This window comes from Myotis yumanensis, unplaced genomic scaffold (assembly GCF_028538775.1).
Source record: "Myotis yumanensis isolate MYYU_CA2020_CCGP unplaced genomic scaffold, mMyoYum1.0.hap1 SCAF_9, whole genome shotgun sequence".
NCBI lineage: Eukaryota > Metazoa > Chordata > Mammalia > Chiroptera > Vespertilionidae > Myotis > Myotis yumanensis.
The window spans coordinates 48,872,992-48,887,741 of record NW_027223760.1 but is presented as its reverse complement, the minus strand read 5'-3'; the positions used below and the strand labels follow the sequence as shown (position 1 = coordinate 48,887,741).

The window sequence follows — 14,750 nt, the reverse complement described above, 5'->3', positions numbered from 1 at the left end:
ATACAGTCTAATAACTTGTGCATAAGGAATTAGTGGTCAAAATGTAATTGAGATTCATGAACCATTAAAAATATTTACTTTTGGGGGAAAGCTCTGAGGAAACTACATATGTGTAAATATGTAAATATGTATTTTTAAAATATTGTGCAATTCTCACTAAGGGGGTACGGTGGTGCTCACACCCCCGTGGTGCAACTCTCACTGCCAGATTCATCCATGCATCTAACAGTGGACATGAATCTGTGACATCTGTATTCTTTCAATGGTACAGGAACAAATCCTTTAGTCCCAGGGATGAATTTATTCATAGCCTCCGAAGTTTAAAAAGTACAATTCAAACTCCATGTATTGACTGGTGCGCTTACCTTGGTCTTCAATTTTTGAATCTCTGCTTCTGTAACTGCATGTTTGATTTGCAGCTGAAAATGGAAAAGAAAGAAATATCGGAACTAAGAAAGTCTATCTATATTTTTCAGGTCTCAGCAACTAGAAGAATATATTGTTGCACAGCAGAAGGCCTAGAGAAGTGCTGCAAGGCAGCAGGTTGTAAATTAAAATGCCCAGTGCGGAAAAATGACTTACTAGGTGCAAACTAATTATACGCAGGGCCTATGGCCCACACTCCCTAACAGAGGAGTAAGTTACGATTTAATTGATCAGGGACCAAAGAGAAGAAAACACATTTGCTTGCTCCCTTTGCAGCTCTTCTTTAGGATTTGAATACCACGCAATTGTTTCCTTGCAGTCCCGGTACTGAAAAGCCTAAGCAGGAAAGTCGGCCAGTGGCTGTATGAAGATGCTATCCCAAACCTGGAGGACAGATGGCGCTGTGGTACCACGAGTCACTAGGCTGAGCAGCTCTTTTGCTGCAAAGGGGGAGCCGAGGATGATGCAGTTCCACAGCGGAATCGGTGTTTATTTTTTAATTGCAGGAAAGGTACAGATCTAGATTTCTGTCCTCCAAAACATCTACTTCTGTTGAAAACCAGGGCTTCAAAAGCTTCCGTTACAGTTTATTAGCACGAGAGCCCCTCTATTTACACATTTGTTTTGCTTCTCCTCCCCGCCCTCCACCCCCACTTTTTTTTCTTTTCTCTGTGAAGGAAGAAAACAACATACTCATTTCCTCCAGGGATAAATACACCAACATTTACGGAAAACAATATGTGGGGTGACAATCTCCTCTCTCAGATCCTTGGGGCCAAATGCGTTTGGAATTCAGAATTCTTCCAATTTCAGAAAGGTAGAAAGAAGCATTTTTCCCTAAGTCGCTATTACCCACAGCAGGTTCTGTGGAGGCGCTCTGTAATCAAGCCCACGAATATTTTTGCGTAAGACTATTTCTACTAAGTGAGGGAAAGAGAAATTGTAAATAATATCCTGTCAGCTTGAGTCATGTTTACCCCCAAATGAGTTTGCCACAGAAGTATTTTAGAAATCTGTTTTCAGACCATATTGGATTTGGGATTGAACAAAAGGGGCTGGAAACTTCTACTATTACTGTAATCAAGTAAGCCTAAGGTTTTCTTATCAGAAAGCCTGATGGAAGGACAGAAATGCGAACCTTTGGAGATGACGACGCCTCAGCAACCTCAGCTCTCTCTTTAGTTTGTAACCTGCGTTTTCTTGATTTTTACCTGGCCACTACGGGCATATGGGCAGAATGAAGAGGGAAAGAAGTCAGAATCAGGCACAGGTTGACTTAATATCCGTAAACGCCAATGAATAAAAGCTCAGACCCTGGGCGCCCCCGAGCTCCTGGCAGAGGGCTCCCTCCTGGACGCTCTTGGGCTCCTGCTCGGTTGAAAGCCCTGGGGTCTGCACTGCTGCAGCGCTCACTGCTCTCCGCCCCGTCGTCGGTCCTGAGGGGTGACCTTGACAGCTGTTCACATTCGGTTCTGCCCCACGCATATCACTTGCTGGTTCCCAGGGGCCGCTGCACGCTCCCCGGGAAGAAACACCTGGGACCCGACAATGCCAGGCAACCCAGCCTCACACGCCCGAGTGCCCAAGTGCCACTCCAACTGTGGGCCCTCGGATGAACACAGCCCTGCCGAATGCCCGTCCTTATGCTTCTGCACTCACGTGAGATGGAAAACTAGGCTCCTGGCCAGACACTGACCCGGCCCAATGCTCACAGTGAATTGCTGTGAAAACCAGGATTTGGAGCCTTGATCTTCTGGTGTCTGACCCAGCGCCATTTCATTAGAGATTAATTCAACAGGCATTTATTAAAGAGCTGTTATGTGCAAGGTGACGTGAAAATAACTCTTTCTCCTTCTAATAAATACCACTGTTAATCTACCCTACCAATATGAATAAACTAAAAATGGCAAAAGTGCTTAGATGTTAGGCATGATACATTAATTATACGTAAACATAAATATATTCATGCACGCACACATACTCCATATATGGCTATAAGGAATTGTTTCCCATGGAGACCTTGCACTTCAGGGTGCACACACTTGGGCACCCAGCAAATCCCTGTGTCTAACTGGAGTATGTGCAATTATTATTGACAAGATCGAGTCCTTGCTCTTTCTACCACGTGCCAAGTGTGAAGAGCGCAGCAGGTCCTCAATGTCCATTTCACTGTGGACGGTTGTTTCACTATAATATTGATGAGCTACCGAACTTAACTCATTTTTATCAATTAGTCACAGTTCTAAGAACCTACCTACGACGTTAAATGAGGACCTACTGTAGTTAAGTTACACTGATTGAATTCACCTCAGGCCTATCATGTAATGATGTTGGAAAGTTATTTAACCTCTCTTACCTTCATTTCCCCCATCTGTAAAATGAAGTTCCTCATAGGTCTGACCCTTCCTTCTTGGGTCAGTTGTTAACAATCAATCAGTCCTCTATAAAGGTAGCCAAGATTAAGAAAGAGTGAACAGAAGAGGTCAGATATGATTACCTCAATGCCACTTGTCAGTAAAAAGTGTTAATGCTGGAAAATGTCACACCTGAAATAAAACAGGCACCTCTGCTTCTAGCTGAAGAGTGGCAAGAAGTGAGAAGGGCAGATCTTACAATGAGCGCTGCCACTATGGGCGAGTGCCAGGTTTTATGTTCTCACTGGTAATCCCTGTAGGACAGCGGTTCTCAACCTTGGCTACACATTAGAATCACCTGGGAATCTTTTTAAAATCCTGATTTCCGGGCCTCATCCTCCGAAAATTCTGTTTCTTTGTTACTAATGTTGTGGCCCCACCCCATAACAAAGAAACAGAAATTCTGGAGAATGAGGCCCGGAAATCAGGATTTAAAAAAAATTCCCAGGTGATTCTAATGTGCAGCCAAGGTTGAGAACCACTGCTGTAGAAGAACTGGACACACTGCACGCAATGTGTCCAGACTTTGGATTTTCTCTGCTCAATTACGGTGGCCTCTAGCAAGCTACTTCTCTGGGCCCCAGCCTCCCATTTGAAAATTGAGGGGCTGGATGGGAAGAACTCCAAGGCCCTTACAAGTACTACAGGTGTGACATTTATGAAATGGAGAGCCCGGAGATGGTTGTCATGGTTGCAGAGTCTAGAAGTTCCTGTCCAAAACCAGCATTTTCATTCCTATGAATGTACATGACAGATTAATCCACCGATGTGTGGGACAAACTTAGGACAGCAGGCAAGCTGGTCTTCAGTTACCCCACCCCTCCTACCTCACCAAAATGGGTGACAGAAGAGGGCTGAACTCATTAGCAGAACCCTGATGAAAGCTTCGAGTGTTCCTAAATGCAGCCAAGTGTTTTAGATATAAGAAAGCAGAATGAAGTAATTATTCAGAAGATGGACAAAAGTTTTGGTGCAAAGTATTCTTAGTACTGACAGGCCTAAAATTATAGCTATGCGATTATTTTAATCCTGTATGGACAGTAAAAGAATTTCTACAAATTTATCACTATTAATAAGAAAAGCATAAAAAATAAACTAATTGAACTCTTTCATTTTATAGAGAAAGAAAGTGTGTTTTAGAAGCGTAAGTTGCAGAGCTAACAAGTATCAAAGCCAGGTTTTATAAATTTCAGTCCATGTTTTTTTTCCACAGGGACCCTTTATCTTTTTTATCATTTCCTTCATCATTGCCCATGAGACTGAGGGAAGCAAGACAGGCACAATTAATCACATTGTTCAGATGGGGAAGGGGGCTCAGAAGTTACATGGCTTCTTCCAGTCCCCAGATGCGTGGTGGAGTGGAAATTATCCCAGGTCTGATGCCCCCGACTGTGTTCCCCGACTGTGCACCTAATCTGAACCAGTTCTGGGATACATTTTTTCATTTAAACCTCACAAAAACCCGGCAGCATATGTCATGGTTGTCACCTCCAGATGAGAACGCATTTCTCTGACTGGAAACCATGGGTTACTCTGCTGGCCTCTGAGTATCCTGACACCGACTACCAAGTGCTGCTCAAGCATCTGCATGCCAGGTTGGCATCAGACTTCTACTTTACATCATGTAATGTCAGCCTAAAACAATGAAGCTTGTCCTACTACATTTCAGGAAATAAAAATATTAAACCCAGCTAATGATTCTTTCTGTCATGATAATTAGACTGTCCCATTCTCAGTATGAGAAAGTCATGAAAACGATACCCTCCACAAGTACTTAAACATTAAGATGAATTCTGAGAAATAAAAGATCTAGAACTTAGGAATTAATTAGGAAATTCTGGTATAGAGTGACCAAGAGGTGAAACTGAGTAAAACTATTTGTTGTACGTATTTTATTAAGTTAACTGAAAACATAAGTTTTAAAAAATGTGACAATTAAGTTTTAACAACAACCTTGTCTTAGAAACCAAGACTGTATCAAAAACTTCTATCTGGAACATTCAAATGATAATGCTTTGTTCTTAATATTAAAAATTGTAGAAACAGAGAATACTTTTTAAAAACTTGAAGATAATCCCTAGCAAAAATCAATAAACATAAAAAAATGTAAAACATAAAACAAGATGAGCTCAATTAGATCTTGAATAATTAAACAACAAATTTGTAACAATTTAAATTGCTAGATTTTCTTAGATAGTATTTTTAAATTTTACAATAAAGATAGAAACCCACACCTGAAACCTATATGATCATGTCAACCAATGTCACCCCAATAAAATTAAAAAGTAAATAAAAATTAAAAATTAAATTTACAATAAAACAAAGTGCTGCAATTAGATTTATGCTAAAAGTAGTGTGTTTATCCAGGAACTATAAACAAAAGTAGCACATTATTAACATCAGATAAATAATACTGAAAAATTTTTAAGTCAGCCCTGGAGGGTGGCTCAGTTGATTAGAGTGTCATCCTGTATACCCAATGGTTGCAAATTCGATTTCTGGTCATGGCACATAACCTACGTTGTGGGTTCCATCTCTGGTTGGGGTGCAACTGATCGATGTATCTCTAACACATTGATGTTTCTAACTCTGTCTCTCCCTTCCTCTCTCTCTAAAATCAATAAAAACATATCCTTGGATGAGGATTAAAAAAGTCTTTTAAATCATATTTTATGTGCTTTCAACATAACATTGAAATAGATAACACAATACATTATAATGAGGTGTAATTTTACTAAATGGCTCTGTAAGTTAAATGGGAAAAATTAATAAGGATATGGAAGGTATAAAACACATATCACTTTTATCACAAATACCCATATTAATCTATAATAAAAACATTATCTTAAAAAATGAGAACATGTAAAAAAAATATTATCTGACCACGATGTAAGAAAACATCAAATTAATGCAAAAAATACCAATTAAAAACTGTTTCCTCATTTATTCAAGTCAAAGCAAAATGAAAATAGTAAAAATGAAAAATATAGACTTATTTGCAAAAAATGATAAGAAGAACGCACATTTAAATTAAAATGAAAGCTGTGGTCAAAGGCCTAATCAGAGAGAGATACATAGTTTTAAGTGCTTTTGTGTTTAAACAATAAAGTATTACAATAAATTGTTTATTGCAATACAATAGAATAAAAGAAATTAAACATTCCTAAGGATAATAATGATGGAACTAATAAAAATAAGTAAAAGTAGAAATGACTAAATTATATAGAAGAAAACTTCCAGTTTAATAGAACATAGCAAATTAACAAAAGCTATTTATTGTCTTCCCTGAATTTAACTTTGGAGATGCCACAAGAAAAAAAAAGGAATACTAATGGGCTTCAGGTTGTCATTCATCAATTAACAAAAAGCTTGTGAGGCACTCTGAGAGACAGATGTTTCTAGACATTTGGGGGGAAAATGAAGATCTGAAGCAGGAAAATGTCAGCAACCATAGGTAAGCCTGCATCTATAGGTAAATCAAAGACAATCTATTTCATTGCTCTGGAGTTTAGATATCCTGGCCACTAACTTAACCTCTGGTTCCATGTGGTAAAGGAGCAGCACTAGAACAATGGTGAACTAACATCAGGGCAGTACTGAAATCCTATTAAAGTTGGAAAGGAGTACAGGTACGAAGGAACTACGTATTCTGTAAAAAGGCATACCTATAAATATAATTAAACTGAAACTCCTGAAATGCAGAAAAACTAGAGAGGATAAGTGGATGAGAGTATGCTATGGCTATTATTTTGTTAAATGGTAATGACAGAGCTATTGATCTGTTTTCTATAATGCTAGGAGAAAATAACTAAAGGCTGAGTGAAAGTAACTCAGAAAAAACCTCTAGGAAAAAAGAATAAAATGTTTAACTTTTAGGCAGCAGATGAAAATTTTATGTATCTAATGATAAATAGGTAAAAAGATAAAACAAAAACAAGAAGAAAAGATGGAAATTGTAAAATATGAAATAATTCAGCAGATTTAAGTTCTAATATTACAGTGATTAAAGTAAATATAAATAGGTTAAACTCACCAATTCGTTGACAAAGACTCCCAGGGAAGTTAGTACAAAGGTAAGATTTAGGAATAGGTGGACTACGGAAAACAGATTTGAATAAGAAGGTACAGAATGACTAAAAACAAAAAATATATAGAAAATAGATGTTTTGAAGTAAATATGAAGCAAAAGAAAGGCAGTGTTGAATTTTTACAATCAGATAAATTAGAATTTGGGGTAAAATGCATCATAAGCTACAAGAGAGGTGTTGCAATAAACCATGAAGTTGTAACAATCCTGAACATATATGTACATAGTAACAAAGATTTAAAATATATAAAACTATAATCGACAGAATTATAAGAAAAAACTATAGCTTTTGATTTATCATATACTTTTCAGAATTAGTTGATAAGACAAAATGCAAACTGGTCTATAGAAAAATGTGTTTGTATTATTACTCTTGTGTAAATGAAAAACATATAATTTTCACACCCAAAATAGAATATGAGTGTTTTTTGCATCCATGAGGAATATTTAAACAAACCTGTTTACGAATTAAGCTACAAAAGCCTTGAAAATTCTAAATAGCTATTATTTGGAATATCTTTTTTGACCAGAGTTAGAACCCAATAACCAAAGAATAGCAAAATACAGTTCCATATGTTTAAAAAATAAAATATTCCACTAAATAATTTTTGTTAAAGAAGAAATCCCAAGAGAAAATAGATCAAAGTGACAATGGCATCCTAAATGTAAAAAATTCTGATGTGTAGCTAAAACAATATTCAGAAAAAGTTATACATGTAAATTATATTTACAAATACTTACAGAATGCAGGAGTTATCAAAAATAAATGTATTGGTATTGATTAATACCAATAAAGGAGACAGGATGACAAATAAAGATATTGGTAGGAAGTAATAAAATAAGTATTTAAAAATTTTTTAAAGTATTTTTTAATTTAAAAAGAAAATAGGAACATAAAAGATAACATTACAGATAAAATTCTAGAAAAAAACAACTAAAAAGTGAAACTATTCAAATAAAGAATAAAAGAGTAACTAATTATAGATATTAAAGATTTCAGTACTTTATTTTTTAATTTAATTTTATTGTTTAAAGTATTACAAATAGTAGTACATATGGAAAATTATATTATAAAATATGTTAAGAAATATGAATGCCTGGGAAATACATTTGAAATGTATTTTTGAGAAATGCAAATATATCAAAATTGGCCCAAGAAAAATCTGAAACCTTGGGTAGAGTATTAGTTATTATAAAAGGTATTTAAAATCTTCCTCCACGAAGGCACAGATGGTTTTATAGCTGAGTAATGACAAACTTTCAGGGAACAGTAATTTCTACCTTATGCAAGTCATTAAGTCTCTTATTAAAGTCATTTCTGAAAATAGAAAAGTAAAGAAACCTTGTTAACTTATATCAAAGCGAATATAACCTTTGTGGCAGCTTTTGGTTAATCCACTCTAGTGAAGACTTTCTGTTACAGGTGGGCACTTATGTAACTAATAAGGGGACTATAAATTTTTAGAGGTCAGAAAAAAAATACTTGAATTAAACAGTTATATTCCATGAGCTGGGATTAAAAATGTCAAAGTGATAAAAATGCCAGTTTTCTGCAAGTTAATTTACTAGGTTAATGTAATTACAATCAAAATTACAGAGAAGTTTTTTTCCCAAGGGAATTAATAAAATGATTCATATGTTTTCTTGAATAAGTTGAAAAGTAAAGGAGTATCTGAAGTTAGACAGACCTGATTTATTCCATCAATGCTTAATACATATTCTAATAATACTTCAGCAAAGAATGAGAAAATGGAACAGAATATGAAGGCCAAAAGCAGTCCAGAGTGTAAACACACAAGTTCAGTAGCTAATAATGCTGAACCTCCAACAAGAGGGAAAGGTGTAAATCAGTGTTTAAGAAAAGTGTGAGCCATCTTGTTAACTATTTGAAAAAATTAAGCTAAGGTACTTGTCTTGTTGTACACAAAAATTTCCAATATATGCTTAATAGCATCCATTCACCAAATATTTCATCACTATCTTCCCAGGAATGTGCAAAGGCTGAGGATACAACAGTGAGCAAAGCCAGAGGAGCTTAGACTCTACTAGGGAAGATACAGAATAGGCCAAAAGCAGGACTGATTGAGATGTCAGTGTAAAGTGCTTTGCCCAAATAGCATGACATGTACTTTTGCTTGAAATAATGTAATTAAGAGAAGCCTCTGTAATATGAGACTCTATACAGATTCCAATAAGCATGACTACCCACCTCCACCCGAGGTTTTGTGCATAATCTTATGAAAAATACCTGGTGCTATACAGTATTTGGACGTGTATCTTAATCACATAACCAAAGTTAAAACTAACAGTAGCACTGTATGAGATATAGATGCTATGTAAGAGTGCCATGTAGTTGATACTCAATGGCAATCTCCCAAATATGTTAATGCTAAATATAAAACAAAAGAAAATCAATAAATTATAAGTGAAATGGTGTGGTATTTGGTTTGAAGATGTCAGTTAATCTAGAAACCCCTTATGAGAAATGGTCCTAAGATAGGCACTGCTGTATGTAAGGGAATTCTGAGTTTTGTGAACATTACAGAATAGTGTTCTTCGTTGTACTGAGACAGTCACATCTGACTTAGAACTAGGAATAGTTATAAATCATATGAAAAATCCATGTATTTTGCCTCAAGGACTCTGTGGACTATATGAATGAAAATGGTTCAACTTGACTAATAATAATGGGTGGAAAGGAATGGGCACTCTCAACTCATAAGTACATTTCTGCATCAACCAAAAAAGCCATTCTGGTTCAATTTCACATTAAATATCACAAGTCCCCCAAATATTCATATTCTTTGATTTAATAATTCCAGTGTGAGAAATTATCCTAAAGACAAGTACAAATGTATTTACTGCAATTTTACTTTTAATAATAATAATCATAAGAAGACCTGGAAGTAAATAAAATATTCCCCCAAAAAGGAATTAGAAAGATAAATCATGAAAAATCCGTAAGATGAAATAGTGAAGAAGCATTTGTTACAGAAGAACATTTGGTGACATGGGAAAATCCTAACACTACAAATTTAAATATAAAGAGTAGGAATTTAACACACTCTATATTATATAATCCCAAATGCCACAACATTGGGATTATGAGAGATTTTTTATATTTATATAATTTTGTATTTTCAAAAACTCTAAAATGAACTTAAGTTTGTTGGTTGGTTTGTTTTTACATAAAAACTTATACATGAAAAGTATGTTCACCTTGATACTGGTCTCAAAGATGTAAATTTTTTCATAGGAATTAAAAAGTCAACATTTTAGGCATATAAAGCATAACATCAAAATGTACAAACTTGACCTATTTATGATATAGCAAAATTAAAAATTCCAAATGAAAATTAGAAACTACAAATAAAATCAGTAATCACAAATCTGCAATTATCAAATTTACTTTTCAAGTATAGGACAACATTCCCCACGCCTCACCCCCCCCCTCCCCCCCCCCCCCCCCGAAGAGGTCAAGTCCCTAACAGACTTGAAACCACAGAACAGTGGTTTTCGAGCCTCAGTGCTTCATGGTTATTTGGAAAGGCTGTAAATAATAACACACTGTACTTGTCTTCACAATGGAGGACGTTCCCTAAGACAATGAAGAATAAACTGCCTGTGGACACATTCACCACTATTTCCCTTTTAGGTCTTGGAGTTCTGAGTAGTTCAGACAGCTCCTGCCTTGAGAGCACTGATCTCAGGTTTCAAGAGGCATCTCTCAGACTCCCCTGCCTGTCTTAGACTCATGGGAGGTATCAGCAGAAAGAGAGAAGGGACTGGGTATACATCACCCTTGCCCCCAAGATGTAGTTTTTAGCAGTGGCTGCACCTTACAAAGCTGCAGATGTTGAATGGCCCTCTTTCCAAAAAGGTCATCTCCCTCTTTACCATTAAGCCAAAAGATGGCAACAGCTTCACCTTCCCTTGGTAGTTCCACTAGCTTTGTTTGAAGTTCATTCACTACTTTCTTCAATTAAACCATTTGGTTATATCATCTGACTGCTGTTGGGACCTTATCTATTTTAGGAAAAGGAAAAAAAAAACAACTTCTTAAAACCACTGTCTTAGAGGAAAGCTTATCACCAGGTCCCCAAACTCCTATAAAACTGAAAAAATATGACATGAACTTATCATGAAAACTGCACATTTAAACTACAGCTTGAAATTATGGAATAGGCAAGTTGTAAGCTGTCACTATGACAAATAACAAGGGTTTAAATTAATGACTGTGGAACAAGAGCCACTTAAATTTTACCTTGAAATTCAATGTGATTCAAGACAATTCTTTATGAAAAGGCTCTATTATGAAAACTGATAAATCTTACTACATTTTTCAAACAAAAATACATACTTAATAATGAAATGGACGGCTATAAAAAGTACTTTGCGGACCAGCAGCTTACCTCTTTGAACTTGTGACTGAGCTTGGTGGTGTCCAGGTCTGACGGGGAAAACATGTCCTCGTTCTCGGGCAGTTCGAAGACTTCAATGGCCATGTCACTGCCGGGAAGGGTGGGCCCCTCCTCATCCTCCTCTTCATCGGTGGCATAGTCTCCTGTCTGGAAGGAAGGGGGTTTCAGAACTCTAGCCGCCCTCCCCCAGGGAGAGACGGGTGATTTGAAAATAGTTTTTATAAAAGAGAAATGAAGTGGTAAAAGTGTAAGTAGGCTTTTAAGTCAAGCATGCCTCATGCAGCCAATGTTATAAACAAATGTTAGTTCAAAAACTCAAAGTGACATGTCTATGCCATGTATAAGTGCATTTCTGAAAAGCTACTGTCATCATCAGCATCTCTAGTATAGCAACAAGAGTTGTTCTTAATCTAAGTATTTGATGGTTTTATTAAATAAAATAACTCCTTTAAATTCTCACCGCCCATGTGAATAAGTCACCCGTTACTAGGCGCTTGGAAAAAGGAAGGGGAGATCAAAAGATTCACAGAGTTAAAAGGGACCTTAATGAAATCCTATAAAAGTGTAGTAGATGAATTCACCTAAGCTTTAGAATGCAATCATTCTGTCTCATCTATTTAACTAATGTGGTTAACTACTGACCTAAAGGATAACCTCAAGGTTTCTAAATTTACAGTCCACATGAGTGTATTGTTTTGCCTGCAGAGTCCTATGATAAATCTTAGCATTTCGTCAATGCTAAAAAAAAAAAAAAAATTCACATAATATTCTAGGTTTCCAGTTTTTCTTGAGAAAGCACATTATAACATGATAACAATTAGCCAGAGTCAGCAGTAGTTACCCCTTTTGGCTGGGTCACACAGTTTCTAATACTCTACAACTTCTGTAACTCCATATTGTTCCATGATGTTAACTTCCCTCCTTCATGATATCTGCAGGCCCCTAAGGTATCTGAGTTCATGACCCTGGGATAAATGTTCCTCCTCACCACTAACTTCCTTAATATTAAGAGGTAGCTCTGCTCCTGGCAACATCGGGCTATGAGATGCTAATTCAAAATAACTGTTTGAGATCTATAGCTTATGATATAATTGAAAGATAAATTACTGATTCAACAAAAAACAAAGTTCATTTAATTCATCTTTGCTCCTTCAGGTAGTCCCATCTAAAACATAAAACAGATAAGAAGTCATATTGCTTTTAAAAAAACTTTCATAAACAGTGTAGTGAGTGATCTATTCCTTTGGTTAAATAGGCTTAGCATCTGATTGCTTTTTTCTTTTTTTCTTTTGGTTCTGTGCGATGCTCTTGCTAGAGCTGAAACTCCATTTCTTTCACTATGTTTGCATCTGAAGGAAATATGATCATGAGCCTCAATGTAATAATTCCTCATGTCTGGAAGATCACTATTAAACTGCCGTTCCAACTTTTCCTTTTGAGGTAAAACAATGTAGAATTCTCATGGGTCTCAGTCTCTGTGATTATCTCTAAACCTGTATTCTGATTCTAAGTTTTCCACATTTCTCTTAAATCATGGAGCCCAGAAGTAGACACAATTTCTAGTAAGGAATCCGAGGGCCATTGTTCACAATGAACAAACTGTCTTGGCATTCTTCAGACTCTACTTCCCACACAAAGGTTATTATCATGAAGACCTTGACTGGGCTGGCATTTGTATAAAAGTACCTGGAAGTCTAGGACTCATCAGAAACCAGTGTTTAAAAAGTCCAAGCTATAACTACCATTCCCAGTGTCCTAGGCCCCGACAGGAAAGGTAGCTGAAGAGTGGGGCTGGTTGGTTCTAGAGAGCTCCCACTTGTTAGTATAATTAGATCCTACAAATCTTAACAGAACTCTTACTCCAGATTTGATATGGGGTGTGTTTTTTTTTTCTGTGATAGTCTGTAAATTAATTCACCTCCAATTTCTATATGTATTTAGAACCAATAGAAACTTTATAAATCCAGCTGATGTTAATCAGTAGGAATGTAGCAGGGCTGGTACGTGCACAATCTCAAGACACCTTGCTGAGAGTTTTGATTTAGAGACATAAAACGCTGTGCTTGTTTTTAACCCTATAATTATAACTAGCAGCACAGCCACACTTTTATTATGAAGGCCTAAACCAGGTATATAAAATTTACTTCTATATCATCAATGTGATGAATATCATGAGTGACTCAATAAAATCTTAAGCTAAATTTAAAGTCTGACAATGATGTAGCACATTTTAAACATACGAGTTGAAATGTACATTATCTTCATAAATGTATGTTATTAAGAAGTCTTCCTCTTGATTCTTTTATTTTTTGACTTAGCCAATTTTCTTTCTGTCTCAATATCCAAATTACCTGCAACTCTGCTAAAATACTTTTTATTTTTCATTTCATCTTTTTATTTACTAACATTGCTCTTTCTAATTAGTCTTATAAGCATGCTGAGGATCAGATATGTCTTTTACTGTCTTGATTATATGAATTACTTATTAGAGGCTCTGGATAGGGCATTTAAAAACTCATGTTGCTGTTTCTCCCTCACTGATCAGTTACTGTTCCCATCCTGAACCAGCTTTAGACTAAAGGAGGCATTTACTACAGAACCTCAAACATCTAGGAGTTTAACAGTTACATCTAGTAGACTAAGAATAATGTGTGCGTCTGATTCTTTTATCTACTTTGAAAATGGGCATTACTTTTACGGTAAATCTGCAAGTGAAATAAATTACATAGAATGATATGTCAGCAGAATTCCATAAACCTCAAAATTAGATTGAACTGAATCTGAAGTTTACAAAGGATGATGGACAATGATGTAGAAAAAAGCAACTGCTACAACAAAGTATTCCATCGGCATCCAGTTCCTTATCTTTATTTCTAGCCAGTTTCAACATCTTTCATAAAAAGACTCTTGAAGAGTTCTTTGTCCCAACTTGCAAGTGCACTTTAAATGAGGCAAGAATAGTTCTTCGTGTAAGGAGTGAAGGGACAGTACATGTTTTTTCATCTCCTTGTTTGCCTTCTTGCTTATTAGCTTATACTTTTTAATAGCCCCCCCCAAAAAAGGGGGCAAAAAATTAATAACAATTATTTTTATAACTGACTGTGTGTCTGACACTGTACATTTCTTAAAAACTGGATGATATGGGTTATTACTATGCCATCTTAATTTGAGGAAACTGAGACTCAGAGACTTTACCCAAGGTTAGACATTCAATTATGTGCTTGAAGCTACATCTAACATATTCCAAAGCCCATGCTCTTTTTCCTATGCGATGCTGCCTGCAGTCTACATGAGCTAAAGCTCTGCAGATAAAAAAAACAGAAATACATTCCTTTCATATTTCCCCAGCCAAAACCCTAGTGCATAATCCTGTTGTGTTGAGATTCCCCTTCCACATCTTTG

The 14,750-nt window shown here is 36.1% G+C and overlaps 1 protein-coding gene across 12 annotated transcripts in view; it reads right to left on the bottom strand.

Moving 5' to 3' along the window:
- Nucleotides 1-14,750, bottom strand: part of PPP1R9A (protein phosphatase 1 regulatory subunit 9A) — a 295,498-nt gene that overhangs the window by 109,974 nt on the left and 170,774 nt on the right. For all 12 annotated transcript variants that reach the window (XM_070424288.1, XM_070424296.1, XM_070424287.1 and 9 more), the window contains 2 exons: nt 11,340-11,495; nt 366-419 (listed from right to left, as the gene is read on the bottom strand). In XM_070424288.1, coding sequence (XP_070280389.1) covers nt 366-419; nt 11,340-11,495 — 210 coding nt within the window. The remainder of the gene's footprint in view (nt 1-365; nt 420-11,339; nt 11,496-14,750) is intronic.